Source organism: Bos javanicus, chromosome 9, assembly GCF_032452875.1.
Source record: "Bos javanicus breed banteng chromosome 9, ARS-OSU_banteng_1.0, whole genome shotgun sequence".
NCBI classification, from domain to species: Eukaryota; Metazoa; Chordata; class Mammalia; order Artiodactyla; family Bovidae; genus Bos; species Bos javanicus.
Genome location: NC_083876.1, coordinates 66,311,180 through 66,334,739, shown reverse-complemented (window position 1 = coordinate 66,334,739; position 23,560 = coordinate 66,311,180). Strand labels below are relative to the sequence as shown.

General features: G+C 37.9%; 1 protein-coding gene across 6 annotated transcripts in view; it reads left to right on the top strand.

Annotated features, from left to right (window-relative positions):
• PTPRK (protein tyrosine phosphatase receptor type K) overlaps nt 1–23,560 on the top strand; it is a 616,741-nt gene that overhangs the window by 305,455 nt on the left and 287,726 nt on the right. For all 6 annotated transcript variants that reach the window (XM_061427930.1, XM_061427929.1, XM_061427931.1 and 3 more), the window contains exons 4-5: nt 11,312–11,393; nt 13,904–14,019. In XM_061427930.1, the coding sequence (XP_061283914.1) occupies nt 11,312–11,393; nt 13,904–14,019 (198 nt within the window). The remainder of the gene's footprint in view (nt 1–11,311; nt 11,394–13,903; nt 14,020–23,560) is intronic.

The following is a 23,560-nucleotide window of genomic DNA, read 5'->3' as shown; positions in this document are numbered from 1 at the left end:
TTTAACTTATATGAAGAGTACATCATGCGAAATGACAGGCTGGATGAAGCACAAGCTAGAATCAAGACTGCTGAGGGAAATATCAATAACCTCAGATATGCAGATGACACCACCCTTATGGCAGAAAGCAAAGAGGAACTAAAGATCCTCTTGATGAAAGTGAAAGAAGAGAGTGAAAGTTCAAGTTCAGTTCAGTTCATTCGCTCAGTCGTGTCCCACTCTTTGTGACCGCATGAATCGCAGCACGCCAGGCCTCCCTGTCCATCACCAACTCCTGGAGTTCACTGAGACTCACGTCCATCGAGTCAGTGATGCCATCCAGCCATCTCATCCTCTGTCGACCCTTCTCCTCCTGCCCCCAATCCCTCCCACCATCAGAGTCTTTTCCAGTGAGTCAACTCTTCGCACGAGGTGGCCAAAGTACTGGAGTTTCAGCTTTAGCATCATTCCTTCCAAAGAAATCCCAGGGCTGATCTCCTTCAGAATGGACTGGTTGGATCTCCTCACAGTCCAAGGGACTCTCAAGAGTCTTTTCCAACACCACAGTTCAAAAGCATCAATTCTTCGGCACTCAGCCTTCTTCACAGTCCAACTCTCACATCCATACATGACCACAGGAAAAACCATAGCCTTGACTAGACGGACCTTGGCTGGCAAAGTAACGTCTCTGCTTTTCAGTATGCTGTCTAGGTTGGTCATAACTTTCCTTCCAAGGAGTAAGCGTCTTTTAATTTAATGGCTGCAGTCACCATCTGCAGTGATTTTTTGAGCCCCCCAAAATAAAGTCTGACACTGTTTCCACTGTTTCCCCATCTATTTCCCATGAGGTGATGGGAGCAGATGCTATGATCTTCGTTTTCTGGATGTTGAGCTTTAAGCCAACTTTTTCACTCTCCTCTTTCACTTTCATCAAGAGGCTTTTGAGTTCCTCTTCACCTTCTGCCATAAGGGTGGTGTCATCTGCATATCTGAGGTTATTGATATTTCTCCTGGCAATCTTGATTCCAGCTTGTGCTTCTTCCAGCCCAGCGTTTCTCATGATGTACTCTGCATATAAGTTAAATAAGCAGGGCGACAATATACAGCTTTGATGTACTCCTTTCCCTATTTGGAACCAGTCTGTGGTTCCATGTCCAGTTCTAACTGTTGCTTCCTGACCTGCATACAAATTTCTCAAGAGGTAGGTCAGGTGGTCTGGTATTCCCATCTCTTTCAGAATTTTCCACAGTTTATTTTGATCCACACAGTCAAAGGCTTTGGCATAGTCAATCAAGCAGAAATCGATGTTTTTCTGGAACTCTCTTGCTTTTTCCATGATCCAGCGGATGTTGGCAATTTGATCTCTGGTTCCTCTGCCTTTTCTAAAACCAGCTTGAATATCAGGAAGTTCACGGTTCACGTATTGCTGAAGCCTGGCTTGGAGAATTTTGAGCATTACTTTACTAGCATGTGAGATGAGTGCAATTGTGTGGTAGTTTGAACATTCTTTGGCATTGCCTTTCTTTGGCACTGACCTTTTCCAGTCCTGTGGCCACTGCTGAGTTTTCCAAATTTGCTGGCATATTGAGTGCAGCACTTTCACAGCATCATCTTTCAGGATTTGAAATGAGAATGAGAAAGGAGAGTGAAAACCTGGCTTAAAACTCAACATTCAGAAAACTAAGATCATGGCATCTGGTCCTATCACTACATGGCAAATAGAATGGGAAACAGTGGCTGACTTTATTTTCTTGGGCTCCAAAATCAATGCAGATGGTGACTGCAACCATGAAATTAAAAGTTGCTTGTTCCTTGGAAGAAAAACTATGACCAACTTAAATAGCATATTAATAAGCAGTGACATTACTTTGCCAACAAATGTGCATATAGTCAAGGCTATGGTTTTTCCAGTAGTCATGTATGGATGTGAGAGTTGGACCATAAAGAAGACTGAGTGCCAACTCAGTTGGCACTGATGTTTTTGAACTGTGGTGTTGGAGAAGACTCTTGAGAGTCCCTTGGACCGCCAGGAGATCAAGCCAATCAATCCTGAATGAAATCAACCTTAAATATTCATTGGAAGGATTAATGCTTAAGCTGAAACTCCAATACTTTGGCCTCCTGATGTGAAGAGCCGACTCACTAGAAAAGACCCTGAATCTGGGAACCATTGAAGGCAGTAGAAGAAGGGGATGACAGAGGATGAGATGGTCGTATGGTATGATCGACTCCATGGACAATGGTTTGAACAAGCTCCGGGAGATAGTGAAGGACAGGGAAGCCTGGTGTGCTGCAGTCCATGGGGTTGCAAAGAGTCAGACATGACTGAGTGACTGAACAACAACCATTCTACACATTAGATCCACGGAGTTTATTCATCTTGTAAGTGGATATTTGTGTTCTCTGGTAAGACATCATTTATATGTGGAATCTTGAAAAAAGAAAGAAACAGAGACTCGAATGGTGGACATCAGAGTCCTGTGTTTGGTTGAAATGGGAACATGTTCATCATAGTGTACAAGCTTCTAGTTATAAAATATGCATGAAGGTATTTTTAATCTCTGTCTTAGTGCTTGATCAGCATTTGGTCCTGAAATCTCCCCTTCAAATATTGTCTTATTGGCTTTTGTGATACCATTTCTCTTTTATATTTTTATGCATTTTATTTTTTCCTCAATTTCCTCTTTCATTTTTATAGGCTTATCTTCCTTTGTCCTATCAGGGTGAACTGTAAGGCAAAAATGGAGAAGGTAGCCTGGAATGGATCCTTGAGAATCCAATGCTTAGGCTTCACATGAGAAAAAAAGAGAAGTCAATTATATTTAATGATGTTAACATACTTTTGTTCATGTATTTCATACATTGTGTGTATGTATATGCTGTGTTTATTGCTTAGTTGTGTCTGACTCTTTGCAACCCCAGGGACTGTAATCTGCCAGGCCCCTCTGTCCATGGAATTCTCCTGGCAAGAGTACCGAAGTGGGTTGCCATGCCCTTCTCCAGAGGATCTTCCCAACCCAGGGATCCAACCCAGGTCTCTAGCATTGCAGGCAGATTCTTTACTGTGTGAGCCACTGTCTATATATAATTTGTTACTGTTGTTATTCAGCTAGCATTTGTGAATGTCTGTTATGTGCCAGATACTGTGAATAAGCTCTGTGGACATAAAGTTGAGTCAAGCACAGCTTCTGACTTTGAGGCCTCACATATACATATACATATCATATACATATCACATGTACATATCAGAGATGTAGATGTATATGGTTTACTAGCACTGATACAGATAGACCTGAAGCCTTGGTCATCTTGACTAAAATGACTGTTTTATTCATTATCCAAATTTGGACAGGGATATATAGAAATCAACCTATTTTCTATTTCTTTAAGTTTTGTTTCTGGTACATTTATTCTTTGAAGGTGAGTGGGTAATTTACTTTAAACTTTAACTATAATCAGTGTTTAAAAATTCAAATCACAGAAAACATATTTGAGAAGGTTTATGGGCGTGCTGCAATTCATGGGGTCGCAAAGAGTCGGACACGACTGAGCGACTGAACTGAACTGAACTGATGGGAATACAATACTAGTTTATCCTAAGGGTTTTTTTTTTTCTCCCAAATACATGACAGGGAGTTAAGTTTTTTGAAAAGAGAGGAGATAATGAGAAGAAATTTCATTTTAGTACATGTGTTCTTTACAGATGTTTTTTCCCGTCATGGCAGTGGTGCTCCTTAACCTAGAACACTGACCCTGTGCCAGGAGCTGTTGTTAAATGGTTCAGGTGTGTTAGCTCATTTAATCCTCCTTTAACCCTGAGGTGGATAGTCACAGTTTTGTTTTGAAAGAAAAGAAACATGGCTTTAGATTGTATATCAGTTGAAGTTACACAGTAACTTTACATTTGTTTTTCTATAAGGCAAAGTTAATACTTAAAGAATATGAACGAAATGTATCTAACTTTGGAACCCACACTTTAAAAAAACATTGGCGTATAACTGCTTTTCAGTGTTGTGTTGGTTTCTGCTGTGAAATGAACTGAATCAGCTATATGTACACATATATCCTCTCCCTCTTTCCTCCCCCACCATCCCAGCCTTCTAGTTCATCGCAGAGCACCACGTTGAGTGCCCTGTGCTATATAGCAGGTTTCCTCTAGCAGTCTGTTTTATACATGATAGTGTATTATGTCAAACCCAACCTCCCAGTTCATCACACCTTCTCCTTGCCCCTGTGTCCACATATCTGTTCTCTACATCTGCATTTCTATCCCTGTCACATGGAAACACCCTAAATGTCCATCAACAGATCAATGGATAAAGAAGATGTGCTACATGTATATAACAGAATATTACTCAGCCATAAAAATAAATGAAATTGGGTCATTTATAGAGATGTGGATGTACCTGGAGTCTATCAAACAGGGTGAAGTAAGTCAGAAAGAAAATGAAAGTGTTAATCAGTTGTGTCCAACTCTTGCGATCCTATGGACTATAGCCCACCAGGCTCCTCTGACTATAGGATTCCAGAGACAAGAATACTGGAGTGGGTTGCCATTCCCTTCTCCAGGAGATCTTCCCAACCCAGGGATCAAGCCTGGATCTCCCGCATCACAGGCAGATACTTTACCATCTGAGTCACCTGGGAAGCCCAAGTCAGAAAGAGAAGAGCAAAGATTAATGCATTAATGCATACATGTGGAATCTAGAAAAATGGTACAGTGTAACACTGTGAAATATTGAAAGAAAATTAAGTTCAATTTAGGGTTAGATTTCTCGAATCCATAATACCTTGTCTTACATGGCATTTCGTATATCATTTAATCATTATATATATATCATTTAATCACTTCACATAAACCATTCAATATTCATAAGAAACTTCAATATGGACAAGGCCAGTGTTGTCGATCTGAGGCTGTGAAGACACAGTTAAATAAATTGCTTGGGTTCCATGTGATAGCAGACCAACAGCTAGAGCCCAGTCTCCTTACTTGGAGTTCAGCTTCCCCTTATATGCGGCATTTCTTCTGCATTAATTGTTTGCCAAAGGATAATGTCAGTCTTGTTCTTTCATTTTCTCCCCTCCTTCAGTTCGACTTTACTTCATTTATTTAGTTAATAATCCAAGAATGTTGCTAGAGTAGCAAAATTTTGATTAGAATCATCCCCTTCAGTATTTCAGGTAATGGAATGGAGTGGAAATAGCATGAAAAGCGGAGCCCTTCCATTCTGTTCTCAGGTTGGCCTCTTGGGTGGGTTCAGGTTGACATAGGATATGGCTTCCCTTGCTCTCTTCCCCTGGGAAGCCCTCGTTGACTATTTGACACCAAGCATTAGCTCTGACCTGAACATTAGCCCGAGCAAGTTTTGCGTAATTAAGCTATTGAGATTGGTTTTCCTTGAGTGGACAGGAGAGCCTTACAAGGTAAGGGCTCTGCTGAAGTGATAAAGCTGATTAGATCTTTAGCAATAAAGGAATCTGCTCTTAGAAATTTTCTCTTGGTCACGTTAATGAGGCAGAGACAACACTTAGCAGGGGAAATGAGGTCACTGAAAAGAGAAACATTTTTTTTTCTTTTTCTTTACTAAAGAACCAATTCTTTCACTCCATTTTAAATCAAGGCCTAAATTTATTGTCCAGAATAAAGCCCAATTTAAATGAACAGATAAGAAACTTTTCTTCAGGGATGTAGTAAACATGTTTAAACTTATCACCTACATGAAGCAAAGGAAGTAAAACAATTCAAGAAAGTAAAACTAAGATAAGCCTAGAATTGAAATAATTTAATTAATGCTAATTGTAATAAAACTGAAATAATGAACTGATTATTCAGCTGCATAGTCTATTCATAACAATGTATTTTTTTCCAGAAATAATTTTCTCATTTTTTCTTTCTGTGCCTTCCCTCCTTCCCTTTCCTTAAACTACCATCAACCATTCAAGCAAATAAAGCTTGTTTTCCTGGGATACACTTATATAAATGTCATTTATTAACAATGTGTATCATCTTACCTTTTCATTTATATAGTACTTTTACAGATGCTACTATTTAAGCTTCATGGAACTTTATAATGAAAGCTGCATTATCTCCAAATGAGACTTGGCTCTAAAAGGTTATGTGATTTGCTCAGTGATTTGTATACAGGAAAAGTGGGTGTCAATAACAAATTTTCTCATCCCCGAGAATGTGACCTGTACCACAACTGCTTCAAATTATACTTTTTAAAGTTTCTGAGTCTCTCTTCTGTTTCTTGCTAAGTCTTTGTTCCAATATTTAGAAAATGACGTAACAGTTGTATCAAAACCTTCACAGGAAATGCAGATTGTGTACCCACACACACTCACACATGCACTCACATATATTTCTGTCTTTATAGAGTAGCCCTTCTTTCATCATGAAGCAATTGTCTTCCCACAGAAATCTCTTTGACTTCACAACTTCAGCTTATTCCAGGGAAATTAATAGTCATACAGTGCAGACTTAATGTAGAAGAGAATTAGCATAGGAGCCAGTTTATGGTGGGAGTGATTGAAGAGGGGGTGAATCATCCATGCAGCCTGCTGTGTCACACTGTCTGGCTTTGGGGTGGATATTGGTATGGTATGAGAATGGAAAGGGTGTCATGCTCGTGATACTGCTATTTAGTCAGTATAATACCTGACTAGTTTGCTATTTAAAATGACACTTTATAAATTTAACATATTAGACTTTTAAAGGAAATTTAAAGCTTATTTAAAGGAATGTTCTACTGTGTTTGTGTCTCTGACTTGAGAGGAAATATAGTGAAGTTGATAGATTAGAACCTGGAGGTTGGCTTGGGTTCATTCTTGGCTCTAAGACTTGTTAGCTGTTAGACTTTGGTGCAGCCACTTAACTTTTCTTTAAAATGAGGATAAAAGTGATATCTACCTCGTGTGATTCTAATTAAGATAATATTTGTATGTGTGCAGAGAGGTAAAGAGAGAAGAGGGAAACAAAAGTAGATGTGAGCATGAATGAACATGCTCAATTTGAATAGTCTCGAGTATAGTTCAGTTCAGTTCAGTTCAGTCACTCAGTTGTGTCCGACTCTTTGCGACCCCATGAATCGCAGCATGCCAGGCCTCCCTGTCCATCACCAACTCCCGGAGTTCACTCAAACTCACGTCCATCGAGTCGGTGATGCCATCCAGCCATCTCATCCTCTGTTGTCCCCTTCTCCTCCTGTCCCCAATCCCTCCCAGCATCAGAGTCTTTTCCAATGAGTCAACTCTTCCCATGAGGTGGCCAAAGTACTGGAGTTTCAGCTTTAGCATCATTCCTTCCAAAGAACACCCAGGACCGATCTCCTTTAGGATGGACTGGTTGGATCTCCTCACAGTCCAAGGGACTCTCAAGAGTCTTCTCCAACACCACAGTTCAAAAGCATCAATTCTTCGGCGCTCAGCTTTCTTCACAGTCCAACTCTCACATCCATACATGACCACGGGAAAAACCATAGCCTTGACTAGACGGACATTTGTTGGCAAAGTAATGTCTCTGCTTTTTAATATGCTATCTGGGTTGGTCATAACTTTCCTTCCAAGGAGTAAGCGTCTTTAATTTCATGGCTGCAGTCACCATCTGCAGTGATTTTGGAGCCCCCAAAAATAAAGTCTGACACTGTTTCCACTGTTTCCCCATCTATTTCCCATGAAGTGATGGGAGCAGATGCCATGATCTTCGTTTTCTGAATGTTGAGCTTTAAGCCAACTTTTTCCACTCTCCTCTTTCACTTTCATCAAGAGGCTTTTTAGTTCCTCATTTTCTGCCATAAGGGTGGTGTCATCTGCATATCTGAGGTTAATGATATTTCTCCTGGCAATCTTGATTCCAGCTTGTGCTTCTTCCAACCCAGCATTTCTCATGATGTACTCTACATAGAAGTTAAATAGGTAGGGTGACAATATACAGCCTTGACAGACTCCTTTTCCTATTTGGAACCCGTCTGTTGTTCCATGTCCAGTTCTAACTGTTGCTTCCTGACCTGCATATAGGTTTCTCAAGAGGTAGGTCAGGTGGTCTGGTATTCCCATCTCTTTCAGAATTTTCCACAGTTTATTGTGATCCACACAGTCAAAGGCTTTGGCATAGTCAATCAAGCAGAAATAGATGTTTTTCTGGAACTCTCTTGCTCTTTCGATGATCCAGCGGATGTTGGCAATTTGATCTCTAGTTCCTCTGCCTTTTCTAAAACCAGCTTGAACGTCTGGAAGTTCATGGTTCATGTATTGCTGAAGCCTGACTTGGAGAATTTTGAGCATTACTTTACTAGCGTGTGAGATGAGTGCAATTGTGTGGTAGTTTGAACATTCTTTGGCATTGCCTTTCTTTGGGATTGGAATGAACACTGACCTTTTCCAGTCCTGTGGCCAGTACTGAGTTTTCCAAATTTGCTGGCAGATTGAGTGCAGCACTTTCACAGCATCATCTTTCAGGATTTAAATAACTCAACTGAAATTCCATCACCTCCACTAACTTTGTTCATAGTGATGCTTTCTAAGGCCCACTTGACTTCACATTCCAGGATGTCTGGCTCTAGGTCAGTGATCACACCATCATGATTATCTAAGGTTTATCTATTGAGCATAGTAAGTACTCAGTAAAAATTCCCCTCCACTTCAGTAATACTATCTTCTCAAACATTACCAGAAGACTGTTAATGGCTAACTTTAATTGATTCTTTTTTAGTTTTCCTTGAGCTCTCTCCTGTGTTTCGTGCTTTTTGCCGTGACCTGTGCTTGCATGCTAAGTCTTCAGTCTTGTCTGACTCTGTGGCACTATTGCCTGTAGCCAGCCAGCCTCCCCTGTTCATGGGGTTCTCCAGGCAAGAATACTGGGTGGGTTGCATGCCCTTCTCTTGGGAATCTTCCCTATTCAGGGATCGAACCCACATCTTTTAAGTCTCTTGCAGTGGCAGAAAGATTCTGTCCCACTAGTGCCACCTGGGAAGCCCTCATCTGTTTATTCAGACTCTCAAATTTCTAGTTTATTGTTCTCTTTTTGTGCTGTTACTGCAAGCTTCGTGTTTTCACTTTCTCCCATAGAGGTCTTAAGTCTGTCCTAGAACCACAGCCTGATTCCAGAATTGACAAATATTCCCATGAGAAACGAGAATCCTGGCATCACACTGGAGAGATCCTGTACTTAAACATTTGTGCCCCTTTGGATGCCGTTGTCTATGCAGATATCTGATGTTTTAAAATTATAGTTGTTATAATTTATTTGGCTTTTTTTAATCCTTTTGGTGGGAGTGTTGACCTGCCTGAAACCTCCTGATCCTTCTCTTCCTTCCTTGACTGTTAGGTCTGAAATGTACTTTGCTGACCTTACTTCTGCTGGCTGTCGTATTGCCTTCCATTTCAGTGGTTTACTCCTCTTTATCTTCCTATGCCATATTATTCACCTTTAACTTTCAAATCTATAGCTTACTCACTGCCATGATGATGACTTTCAAATCTATAACTTTATTCTAACTTTATTTCTTCACTCTGAGATATATCTGTAGTTATTGCCTAAGCATTTACTCCATATGCATTTTAGGCTTAGCGAATCTATTATGTCTGCAATGTACTTAGTTATCTTCTTCCTCAAATCTGTACCTTTTTCTGCATCACATGTTCTAGCTAGGGATACTGATAATGTTGGGATATGGGGTAGGCTGCCCCAATTATGCCTTAATGATATACTGATTATTTTGAATTGAAGTTGCTTAACAATGGCCAATGCAAGAGGGCTACTCTGACCGTCCTTTCCATCTCCCTGAAAGCAGAGAGTGAGTCTCTCATGTGAAAGCTGTACCCCCTGCCTCCGGGTGTAGAAAGACACCCTTAACACCGGAGGTAGAGAATTTGAAGCTGAAAAACCTGTGTGAACAAACATGTTACTCCTCTGATTTACTGCCCCAGGTCCAAACTCTGTTTAGGTTCTTCACTAATCGTGCACAAAGTTTCATTGCCCTGTCACTTCCCACAAATTTAGTGTTTCTTTGTCCAGAAAGCATAAAAGCTCCCTGCTTTGGCCATTTCTTAGGTCCCATTTCTATGAGGTCTCCCTGTACACGATTAAAGTTTGATCTCTTTCTCTTGTTAATCAGTCTTGTGCCTATTTTATTATTAGTCCAGACACAACAGCTCAGGAAGGATAGAAGGGAAAATTTCCTCCTTCTTGTCAATAGACAATATAGTGCAGTACAGTCCCTAGGGACCCAAGCCAGAAATCAGAATTGTCCTATTATTTCTCTACAACTAATGAATTAATATTTTCTATTTTTTAATATTTCCTTAGCATTATTTATCTTTCCTTTTTCATCTCATCTTTCTATTTTCACTGCTACTAGAATCTTTTGGTTTCCAGTCTTTCTTTGGGGCCATCCTTCAACTTTGAAGCAAATATATTTCTAGTAGACCAATTTGATTGTATTTTATTCCTATTTTAAACATCAATTTCCAATGTGTTTCCTAAAATATTTTGCAAAATACTTCTATGATGACCCATGTATCTCCATAAATAAAGGAGCCCATCATAAAATAAAATGTTGAAACATGGCATGCTAAATCTATTTTCTCTTGAGAAGTAACAGCACACGTTATTAAGGTTAAGGGAAAGTCTATTAAGTAAGTTCTATTGTTGACTATAACAACATTCTATAACATGAGCTTATATTTGAACACTGATTTTTAAAAATATATTTATTAAAATATTTATTAATACATACATATATATATTTTAAAATTGATTAACCATTTACAGGATATACACCTTGTCTTCACTCCCGTGGTATTCAAAGTCTTCCATGCCTAGTTCTCTTCTGTCTTGAGTTTTACTAGCCATACAGATTATGTTCATTTGGTTTCTATTTTATGTGGTTGCTCTTACCTGGCATAATTTCTATCTAATGACCTCTTTCGTTGAAAATTCAGCTACTGTATTTAAAAGCTTAGATCAGTTGATATCTTAGCTGGTTTAGCATTCTGCTTCAAGTTGATGCTCAATGTATGTGAAATAAATTAAAAAAATGGAAAAAGTCAGTATGGGAAAATTTAGGGATAATGGATTTTTTATATCTGCCTATATATTGCCCATTCAGGAAATCAATGATATTTGCTTAAAAAAAATTGAGAGTTGCTGACCTCAATAATTTAATTGTTCTTCAAAAAATATTTTGTTTTCCTGTACAGACACCATTTTAATCTTTATAGGACAAAAATTAAATTTTAATTTTCTTAAGTGTGTTACAGCTATTCTTCCTTCACTGTGAAAATTCCTTAAAAATGATTGTTGTAAATGTTTTCTGTTTCTTCCTGACAGGTAATATTTGAAGCTGAAGTCTCAGGAGGGAGAAGTGGTTATATTGCCATTGATGACATCCAAGTCCTGAGTTATCCTTGTGGTAGGTTGTGATAAAAATTGTATTTTTCTACCTCCTTTCAAGACTTGTCTTATATTGGTAGTGACTGTTGATTGTTTATCCTTGGTCATTGCTATCTCTTTTGTTGTTGTTATTCCTAGTTTTCTGTTCAGTTTAAAAAGATCACTGAGGTATTTCTAGAGTTTTTGAACCAAATGTTTTTCAGACTTGTGCACATGTTAAAAGATTCTTTTAATTGTTCAATTAATGTTCAAAAGAAAACCACAGTCTCAAAATGGTATCACTCATGCTAAAATTCCATGATACCAAACCTAAATTTATACCTGATCTAATTACAGTTTCAGCCTCTTCCAAAAACTTAATCCTAATTGACTTGTCTTGATTTTATGGTCAAGTACCAGTAAGAAAATTTGTCCTGTGATCCTTCTCTATGCCCCAGAGGAAGAAGAGGTGATCTGAATCATAAAACTCTTGCTGTTCCTTTTCTTCTTCAAGAAGAAAAATAAATAATAATTTCTTTTCTTTCTGTTAATAGCTCCCTTGTCCCACCCTTCTTGTAAAAACTTTCCATTTGTATAACCCCTTGGATCTGTCTTCCAGTTGATAGATAAAATGTTGCCTCATTCATGAATCTCCTAACAAAGCTAATTAGATCTTCAATTTATGTAGTTGATGTTATTTTTGACAGAAGAAAATAAAAATCAAGGGACTCATTCCATCTTTTGACTTTATTAAATTGCTTAGGAAAACAAAGAATAACAAATCAGAGTTCAGTGAAAAGAAAATAAAAAAGAAGCTTTATTAACTTATGTGATCTAAGTTGAAATTTGGAATGAAATGAAGAAAATGAATTAATTCATCTTATTCTTAATTTAGGACTAATTTTTTCATGTCATAGTAAGTATCTGGCTAATTCATAATAAACAACAAGACAATAGAAAGCATACAAAACAAGAAACTGAATTTATTTACACATCATTTGATGTGTCCTTAGATGCACATTAGTTGGTCTTCAGACGGGGGAACTAAATTTGTGTTTACATCACATACCCTGAAAGACAATTATTGCACACATTCAGTAGAGCCAGACATAAAGCAGTTCATACTTCAGCTATATCTCCCAACAGCAGCATTTTTTAGGGTCCATGAATTCTAGGTGATCTGTTCAGTAATCCTCCTGATGGAAATTCTCTAATAATTTGTAAGCAGCATGCACAAAGGCTGCCATTGCCAGAGGCCAGGGCTAATACTCCTGCTAACTGGTTGTCAAACTCTGGTGTGCATCAGAATTGCCACCAGGATGTGGCAAAAATCATAGGTTGCCTGGGCCCTCCTTTGGTTTTCATTGTTCTCAGGAGATACTAATGCTGCTGGTCTTTTGTTCCCAAGTCATGAACACTGTTCTAGCTTGTGTTCTAGTGCAAGCATTGCTTTTTTGAAGCACCTACTGAGATGAGGCCCTAGGGAAAGATGAAGCAGGCAAGAGTTAAATGATTGTGGTGTATCCTAAGAAATACATGTAGTCAAATACATCTGATGTAATCTAAGAAAAAGGGGAACAAAATTATCTCACTCAAAGTTCAAGTTGGCTTACTAAACTCTTTCAGTCCATTCATATATGAGAACCATGTTTCCATCTATTGTTCATTTACTTGTCTTTTGAAAGAAGATATTGAAGAACGACTTTCACGAGTTAACCAAATTTTTAAAAAATATTTAAATTGAGCACAACAGTAGTTTCATTGTGATATGGTCCTCCATGCTCTGTCTTTACTCACTGAGGATTAGCTTTTCCTGTTTATAGTTCCTTTCAGTTGAAAACGTACATAACTTCAGCTTTAAAAGGTAATTATAAGAGAATGCTTGTTTGACAGTCATGTAACTCATGTATATTTTGATTGCAGTCATTAGTGTTTTGTTGGTCTAATATTTCTTTCAGGTAATTTTCTTAGGACCATAAAGCAATAGGAAGTGGATTTAACAACAGTTAAATTAATACTCTGTTTGAGAGAAGGAAGAACAGTCCCTTGTTCTTTGAAGTACCAGAGGATTATGCAGCAGTTATTGAAAGTTTTAAAAAAGGGAAAGAAAGCGTTAAGCGCTTCAAGTGTGATTTAATAGTTCAATGGCCATGTATATGTCCAGTTTTGAGCTATCATTCTATGTTTTCACTATATCTTTCTATTATGCCATGCTTTGTGCCTGTTTGATCTCTTTTGCTTGCTTTGATACGTAACTTTTATTGTCACCTGTATGCAACCATCTGCCGGGGTCCTCAAGCAGTAATTGTTGGGTGCTCATTCTGTATAGAATTGCTCTATCAATTATGGTGAAATACGCAATAGAGCTACTGAGCTAAAGAGAACTGACACTGAGAGATGCAGCGTTGTCTTTCAGCACTGAGAAAACTTCCATATGACATTAGTCTTGGCCAAAGCTGTAAAAGTATTAACAACATTACTCTGTTGGGAAAAAATAACAAGGCGTGTTTTCTTCATGTGAAAGAAAATAATTTTTTCTTGCCTTCACAGATAAATCTCCTCATTTCCTCCGTCTGGGGGACGTAGAGGTCAATGCAGGACAGAATGCTACTTTTCAGTGTATTGCTACAGGGAGAGATGCTGTGCATAACAAGTTATGGCTGCAGGTAAGGCCACACTGGCAGCCGAGCTAAAGAGTACACTTGATTAAAAAAAAAATCACAAATTATTTTTCCTTGTATGTGTGAGGTGGTCATGGGAGGATGGAGTGTAGTGAGTATATGGGTGGGACAGGTTGTCTTTTCTGTAGGTTTAATTTAATTGGCTACAGATTAATTTCCGATCCATTTTTGGAATATGAATAACAGTGTATAATTAATAAGTGTTTGGGTTAGTTCCTTGTGAAACCTAATGATTCTCTAATGTTATGTCCAAACTGTAAAAACAATTTTTCTAGAGTCATTCAAAAATAGGGGAAAAAAACCTAAAATTTAATATTTAATATTTTGAAAGCTCAGCTTACAAGAGCATAGTCCTTAAGTAGGAACTGTCATACTCTGATAAATTTTTTCAAAAGTGTTTTAAAAAGCCTTTGGGAATGTTTCTGGAAATGTGAATTGGAAGAGAGCCAACTAAAGTATTTTCAGGATTTTTTTGTGTAGGGGTTAATCACAGACCCGAGGACAAGATGTTTGCTGTGCACATATTAAATTTGCAGTAAATGGTATATAGTGAATAGCAGTTTAGCATACCTGTTGGGGAAATGTAAATGGTGCATATAAAGAACTTTAAAAGAATCTGTGAGAAAACAGTGACTAAGGAATGTGCCATGCCTTCAGAGAGTTATCTGTCAATCCTGGGGCAGAGATTGGTGGGAGGAGCTAAGAGCAGCAGTTCTAAAGCCTTGAGGCTGGACTCAGGACTGATGATTGTTGATCTAAATATTTGAAGCTAGAATGTAAGTAATTTCCTCTGAGAACCTTTATTATTGTTATTATTATTTAATTCTATTTGCATCAGAATGAGGAAAGGGATTTAATTAGTTAGAATTTTAAATTCCTGAGAATGTCAGTAGAGACCAAAAAGGAAAATCATTAGCTTACTTTCTTGAACATAGACATCAGGCTTTATTTTATGATACCTTTAGAGAGGTAATATTAGTGTTGTGAGTCATCATTAGTGTTGAGGTAACATTAGTGTTGAGGGTTGCGGGAGGTTGGAGTAATGATTATAAGAAATAATTATTAAAATCATACCTAGTATAATGCCTGGTGTTGTACTGGGTGTTATAAATGTGTTTTTTCATTCAATTCACACATCCACTCTAATGTTAATAACAGATGTATTTCATATAAATCTAATTATCACTTTTGTCATTTATTTGATATGTGGGTATTAGGATAGCATCCTGAATATGTGTAAAGGAAATAAAGTCTCTCCTTTTTTTTAACCTTGTGATTATGCTAATTTCCCCCACAGATACTGAAGTATGAGATAATTCTTCCTGTAGAGTGTACTATATAATGTGCAACCTGTTTTATTATCTAAACATCAAATCACAATCCTTCTTACTTTCTCTCTCAGCCTAAATAGTGTTAAGAATGTGTTTAGATATATTTTCTAATTATTTTGCTAATTGCTTTTCATTTAGTTAGGAGTATTCTTGGCATTTGATTTTAATTGTGATCTGTATACTCTTGTCTTGGAGAACCAGAAACTCTGTAGTCTGCCCCTGGTTTTATGCTCCAGGATTTAATGTGACATTGAAATAAAAAGGGTTTTGTATACTTTGTACCAGTTGCCTTGTGGCAACAAAGACTTTCTGGCCCTCCTGGTCTGAGTGGGTTGCAGTAAAAATACTTCTCATTTATTAATTTTTAGATTGACTCATTTCGTTATAGTTTTAATAAATTTTCTTCTTGTCCTTTTTCAAATAAAGATGAAAGATAAAAATACTGTTTGATTTCTATTCGACTTCCTCTTTTCTCTTCTTTCTCTTTACATTTTCCAAGGTGAATTTGTGCATTTCTTGTCTATTTTGACATTGCCCAATTCTACAGTAGTTTATATACTTATTCATGAAAAAGCTTTTCTGCCTTTTTCAATAATAGACCAGTTAAATTACCTTAACTTATTCTCTCAAATCATTCTCTGTATTTAAGATATATTGAAAATTATGAATTGCCTAGTTTAGGAATGTTTTCAAATAAACAAGATTGAACTGTAGAGATAAAATTGTAGATGTATACATATAATTGATATCTGTATCTGTATAGAGTAAGTGCATCAAAAAGTGGCCAATGATTTTTTAAAAAATGATCCATCTTTTGCAAAAGTAGTAGAATCATAATAAAGGAGGAAGAAACTTGATTCCACAGTGAATCTACACCCAACACATAGAAACAGATGTCAAGTTATTTTTGCTTGATGTAGAAAAACTTTTTAAGGTCGGGAGGCCCAGTTCTTAATTCTAACTCTTTAATTCTTATAACCCAGTTAATCGTGTGTGCTTAGAGAATTCATTAAGCTCTTCCAGGCCTCAGTTATCTATAAAAGGAGATGTGGATAGAGATCAAAATCACTTTCAGCCATAAGATGAAAACCAGGTCTTTATATTATTTTTGATAGTCTGAAACATGGTCTTAATCATTTGTTTTTCTGTTGTTGTTTGAAGAAGCAATGTAAAATTTTTAAGTTATTAGTTTTGTATGGGGAAAACAGTGGAAATGAAATTGAAGTTGCTCAGTTGTGTCTGATTCTTTGCGACCGCATGGATTGTAGCCTAGGAGGCTCCTCCGTCCGTGGAATTGTACTGGAGTGGGTCGCCATTTCTCTCTCCATGGGGAAAAAACCATGCCTTAAGTTAAATATCACTGTGAGAACAATTCTGCTTAGAGTCTCTGCTGACTGCTATGAATGTCTGAAATGACTCAGAAGAAAGGCCTTTGCATTCTGTTGCAAATTAATGGAATAATGGAGTAGCTGTAGTATACCTGTCATGGTCAGGGTTAAAAAAAGTCAGCCATCAACTTATTGTGTCCTCCAAATCATCTATATTATGTAACGTGTGTGCTTGCTCTGTTGCTCAGTATGTCTGACTCTTTGTGACCCCTGGACTGTAGCCTGCCAGGTTCCTCTGTCCGTGGAAATTTCCTGGCAAGAACACTGAAGTGGGTTGCCATCTCCTACTCCAAGGGATCTTCCCGACTCAGGGATGGAACCCATGTCTCTTGCATCTCTCACATTGGCAGGCAGATTCTTAGCACAGCCTCCACTGCACTGCCTAGAAAGCCCATACCATATAATATATTGAGCTGCAATTGTTAAATGTTTGAATATGGGGTAAAAGAACAAAAACTAGAAAAGCTTCCAATTTTCTACTTTTAAATGAAAAATGATACACAACAACTGCCATGAATACATGATCAGTTCAGTTCAGTTCTTGCTGTTCTTTGCAACTCTGCATTCAAATGGGTATATCTTTCCTTTTCTCCTTTGCCTTTCCCTTCTCTTTTCATAGCTATTTGTAAGGCCTCCTCAGACAACCATTTTGGGTTTTTTTGCATTTGTTTTTCATGGGGATCGTCTTTATCACTGCCTCCTGTACAATGTCACGAACCTCTGTTCATATTTCTTCAGGCACTCTGTCTATCAGAGCTATTCCCTTGAATCTTATTTGTTACTTTCACTGTATAAATATAAGGGATTTGATTTAGGTCATACCTGAATGGTCTAGTGGTTATCATCACTTTCTTCAATTTAAGTCTGAATTTGGCAATAAGGAGTTCATGATCTGAGCCACAGTCAGCTCCTGGTCTTGTTTTTGCTGACTGTGTAGTGCTTCTCCATCTTTGGCTGCAAAGAATATAATCAATCTGATTTCAGTATTGACCATCTGGTGAGGTCCATGTGTAGAGTCTTCTTTTGTGTTGTTGGAAGAGGGTATGGCCAGTGCATTCTCTTGGCAAATCTCTATTAGCCTTTGCCCTCCTTCATTCTGTACTCCAAGGCCAAATTTGCCTGTTACTCCAGGTGTTTCTTGACTTCCTACTTTTGCATTCCAATCCCCTATATGAAAAGGATATCTTTTTTGGATGTTAGTTCTAGAAGGTTTTGTAGGTCTTCAAAGAACCGTTCAACTTCAGCTTCAGCAGTATTGGTTGGGGCATAGACTTGGATTACTGTGATACTGAATGGTTTGCCCTGTAAACGAACAGCAATCATTCTATTGTTTATGAGATTGCATCCAAATACTGCATTTCGGACTCTTTTGTTGACTATGATGGCTACTCCATTTCTTCTAAGGGATTCTTGCCCACAATAATAGATATAACGGCCATCTGAGTTAAGTTCACCCATTCCAGTCCATTTTAGTTTGCTGATTCCTAAAGTGTTGATTTCACTCTTGCCATCTCCTGTTTGACCTCTTCCAATTTACCTTTATTCATAGACCTAAAATTTCAGGTTCCTATGCAGTATTGCTCTTTACAGCATCGAACTTCGCTCCCATCACCAGTCATATCCACAACTGGGTGTTGTTTTTGCTTTGGTTCCATCTCTTTGTTCTTTCTGGAGTTATTTCTCCACTGATATCCAGTAGCATATTTAGCACCTACTGACCTGGGGAGTTTGTCTTTCAGTGTCCTATCTTTTTGCTTTTCCATACTGTTCATGAGGTTCTTATGGCAAGAATACTGAAGTGGTTTGCCATTCCCTTCTCCAGTGGACCACGTTTTGTCAGAACTCTCCACCATGACCCGCCCATCTTGGGTGGCCCTACACGGCATGGCTCATAGTTTTGTTGAGTTAGACAAGGCTGTGGTCCATGTTACCAGATTGGTTGTGCCTTTCAAGAACTCCAAATCTGATTCTGAGTGCAGAAGGCCACTGTAACTCTATGAGGAAGTCAAGCGATGATTTACAAACACTCCTCATTTCTCTTTCCTCTTTCCATTCCAGTCAAAGAGAACTCCAACCATGGTGGCGCTGGGAGGTGATAGCATTGATACGATATTTAAGGTAGTTTTATGTATACAAGGACTTCCCTTGGTGGCTCAGACGGTAAAGCGTCTGCCTACAATGCAGGAGGCCCAGATTCAATCCCTGGGTCAGGAAGATCTCCTGGAGAAGGAAATGGCAACCCACTCCAGTATTCTTACCTGGAAAATTCTATGGACGGAGGAGCCTTGTAGACTATAGTGCATGGGGTCCCAAAGAGTTGGATACGACTGAGTGACTTCACTTTCTTTACTTTCCTGGTGGCTCAGACGGTAAAGCATCTGCCTGCAATGCAGGAGACCCAGGTTCAATCCCTAGGTTGGGAAGATCTCCTGGAGAAGGAAATGGCAACCCACACCAGTATTTTTGCCTGGAAAATTCCATGGACAGAGTAACCTGGTAGGCTACAGTCCATGGGGTTGCAAAGAGTCGGACATGACTGAGCGACTTCACTTTCACTTATGTATACAAATACATGTAGAAAATAACTTCTCTCCATTTTTTAATCCTGTTGATCTCATATTTTATTTTTATTTTTAAAATTAGCTTACAATTGCTATTTCAGTCATTTTATTGTTTAAAACGACATACCAATTAGGTAAAAAATGGAGCACAAAAAGAAGATGCAATGAGTTACCTGAGATAATCTGGGATAATCCATAAGGCATATCATAGTGGTTTTGCTGTGTCTTTAATGTGGTTCTTTCCTGCACTGTCTCAGCTATAATATTAGTCTTAGAAGTAGGTCATTCACTCCAACAATTTAGAAAACAATGACAAGATATAGAAGCCAAATTAACCTCCTTGTACATGCTGACTGAACTACTGATGCATGAAGCAATATGGATGAATGTTTTTGAAAGTCCACTGAGTGTCAGCAAGCTATAAATCTGGTGAAATCATGGGGCTTTATAGAACATCATTTTTAAAAGTATGTTATGCAGTTCATTGACGTTGGATAAGGGAATTAGGATAAAATCTTTAGTTGCTCCTAGAGAACTTTCAAATTCCTTTTCTTTCATAAAGCTCAGTGAAGTTGCTTTCATTCTAGATGTGAATACCACTTTCTTTACAGCTTATAACTTTCAGTTTTCCCATATAAATAGCTTTTTTTAATGTGTGCAACAAGTTTTAGAACTATGCCTACTTTGTGTTCCTGAGAAACCCCAAGTGGTAAAGAATTTGTGGATCGTCACTAAAGGCTTATGGTAAAATCCAGATTATGAGAAACAAGATCACAAGTGAAATTTTAATGTACAATAAAATAAAATAATAAAAGTGGGTGGTTATATTCCTGAGAGGCATCAGATAATTTTTTCACAGGAAAGATACAAAAATAGGTTATATATTTTTGTGGGTTAAAAATTATAGTCATGTCCTGTTTATTTTATCCCAATCCAATAACATGGATAATAGATAAAGTGATGGCAGGAAAACGTGAATATGTAAGGAAATAGTAACATGACACAGTAGTTCCAAGTATTTACATAAGAGAAATAAAAGCACATGTTCACAAAAAGATTTGTGGAAGAACATGTATAACAGCTTTATTCATTATATAACCAGTAATGTGAAGAACCCAAATGCTCATTAAGTGGAGAATGAATTAACAATTTGTGGTTCATTCACGCTACTCATCAATGAGAAAGAATGCACCACCGATATATGCACCAGTGTATATAAAGCTGAGCAACGTTATGTTTTCAGAAAGACAAGAGACACACAAGACTGCATGTCATGTATGTCTTTATTTATATTATGTTCCAGAATGGACGATATTAATCTATCATGATAGAAGTCAGAATAGTATTTGACTGTAGAGGGTGAGGATCAACTGGGAATGAGCAGGAAAACTTTTTGAGATAATGTAAACCTTATATGGCTTTGTTGGGGTTTTGTGTCTATGGGTACATATACATTTGTCAAAACTTAAGGTTTAACCAGTTCACTGTATGTAGGTTACCTTCATAAGCCATGAATGAGGAAAAAGTGAGTATATGAAACATTTTATCTAATAACCAAATCACTGGCAGTACTAATCAAGCTGTAGATGGCAATAGTCTACAAACCTTACCTGCATTTGTGTCCATTTTATCTGTTTGAAACCATTTGATTAGGTTCAAAAGTAATTTTTAATTGTCACTGTAAACCAAAGTATAGACTAAAGCATGTTCTGAGTGTTCTGTTATCAGAACGTATTATAACATTCAAGGATGTGAAAGAGTTGAAACAGGGGTTGGACTGTAACTTATAAATGAGTATTCTTTCTTGAGAGTCCAGTGTGTAAGTGGACACCTACATGGCAAATCAAATAGAGCCCATTGCTGGAACATCTGTCAGGCCATATGCTTTGGCCTCAGGTTCAGTGTAGAAACTAAAATGCTAATGACTCCATCCATCATTACAGAGCTTGGTGGGCATGCATCGTTTGGTTGGACAGAGAAAATGCACCAGCAAAGTTACTGAAAGCAGGGAATTGTGTGGGGAGATTTGGTGGCACCATTTGTTTTGGTGAATTGAAATGGGGCTGTTTAACGTGTGACGGGTAATCCTATGCAGATTGCCATGAAAGCAGTGGCAATTGGGCCAATCTGTCAGTAATCTCCCCAGGTGCTGGCAGTGTGCCTTCTGAGTGGGGCTGCCAAAACAGGCAAGCCAGCCATCTCTTTGCCCTTGGTGAGGCTCATCACTGCTAATGTAGTGTGATACAGCTAGTTTCTCAGCCAAAGGAAATGTCATTCCTTCTGCAGCAATGGATAATTTAAGCAATAGATTGAGAGTAGAATTAGTACAATGAGATGCAAATTGCTCTAAAAAACAACCAGCGAGAGGCTGACCTTTTGCGGTACCAACTGTTGTCAGCTGAGGTTCATTGAAAATGGTTGCTGTGAAACTTCTGGCCACATAGTGTTTTATCTGTCCGGGCAAATGTAGTCTTGTTCCTATGTGGCATGTGAACATCGTCACATAGCACTGGAAATTAGAAGCGTGATTTTAAAAAATGAATAATTTGAAAGTACAGAAATTTTATCTGGTGAAATATATCACCATGATGTTTCAAATGCCAACTTGATTGTTGCTTACAAAGCTCTTCTTGATGCTGCCATACTATAATATTGTCTTATAGTATAAATATATGTCTATTTATACTATGATAAAAAGTGCCTGTATCATACTTAATTTACACATGGAATTTTACTATCCCTGAAACTATTTCTTTCTGAGAAAAAAAAATCTGGTAATTTTTCATTTGTCATAATAAATGGAAAATCTTGGAAGAAATTAATCTATTCCTAGAAACATACAGTTTATAGCGGGCAATTAATTGAGAAGGAATTTGAGAGGACTATTTCAAAGCCAAACTGATTAAATATTTAACATGTGATTAATTCACATTGCGTACCATGGGGATAGGGGGAGAAAGGAATGAAATATGGTGAAATTGTACTAATGTCTGGATTTGGTGATAGTTCTGACATTATCTTGGTGAAAGTTCTGACATTTTATAGATTATTGGCCCTGTGGCTGACACGTATCTGAAATATTAGAATAACAAAAAGCAGTATATAATTACCAGAACCATTAGTAAAGTCAGAGAAATTATGTCAGAATTGCTAAAGGTACATTGTTATCTTGAGACTGGGAGAATGGATACATTTCTCCAAATAGTAGAATACTAGGGACACAGAAGAGGCATTTAATTTGTTTTTTTTTTTTTATAGATACTAAAGTACAGTAATAACCAGTGGTTTCAAGCTATTTGGTGAAAGATATAAGCTGATTATAAGGAAGACCGTTGTAATTGCAGGGCTGTTGAAACCTAGAATGAGCTACTGTAGGAGGCAGTAAAATTAACAATTAGTGAAAGTAGCCAAGCATAATCTGGATAAGCATTTGCTAGAGATGTCGAGGACATTTAAGCATGAGCCTGAATACTTTTTAAAGCTCCTTTCAGCCCTGAGAGATACTGGTATAACTGATAAGAGATCATATGGAATCTAAGTCCTGTGCTATTTCAGAGTTGAGAGAGCACTCCAAAGATTGGAGTAAGTTTAATGAAATCGTTAAGGAAAATTTCATTGAGTCTTTAAAGGGCAAAAGCAGGAGATGCAGTTTCAATCCCTGTGTTGGGAAGATTCCCTGGAGGGGGAAATGGCAAGCCATTCTAGTCTTCTTGTCTGGAAAATCCCCTGGACAGAGGAGCCTGGAGGGTTACAGTCAATGGGATTGGAAACAGGACTGAGCAACTGAGCACACACACACTGAAAGACATACAGGACATGGATAAGCAAGGATTAAGTGGGCATGCTCATCACTGCAGTTTAGTGTGTGTGTGTGTGTGTGTGTATTGGGTGGAAATATCAAGAGATGAATCTTCTTACAGTGGAAGGTTCACAATGGGAAGTAGAGGTAAACACAGTTTATGGAAGAGATGGGACAAGGCCATGGTGGGGACAAAAGCAAGAAAGAAACTACTGCTGGCACTACAGATATCACGTAGTGAGAGCCTAGGATTGGACTGTGCCATTGAATTTTGAAAAAAAGTGTGAGGAGAGAAGGAGAAGGACCCATGAAAGAAGACTGTTGAGTTTGGATCAGGTTGATACCAGGTGAAAGAGTTTGGGAGGATGTGAGTGAAATAATAAAGACAGATTACTAGAATATTATAGAGTAATAAAGGTTTTTTAATTGCCTTAAGCATTTATTTTT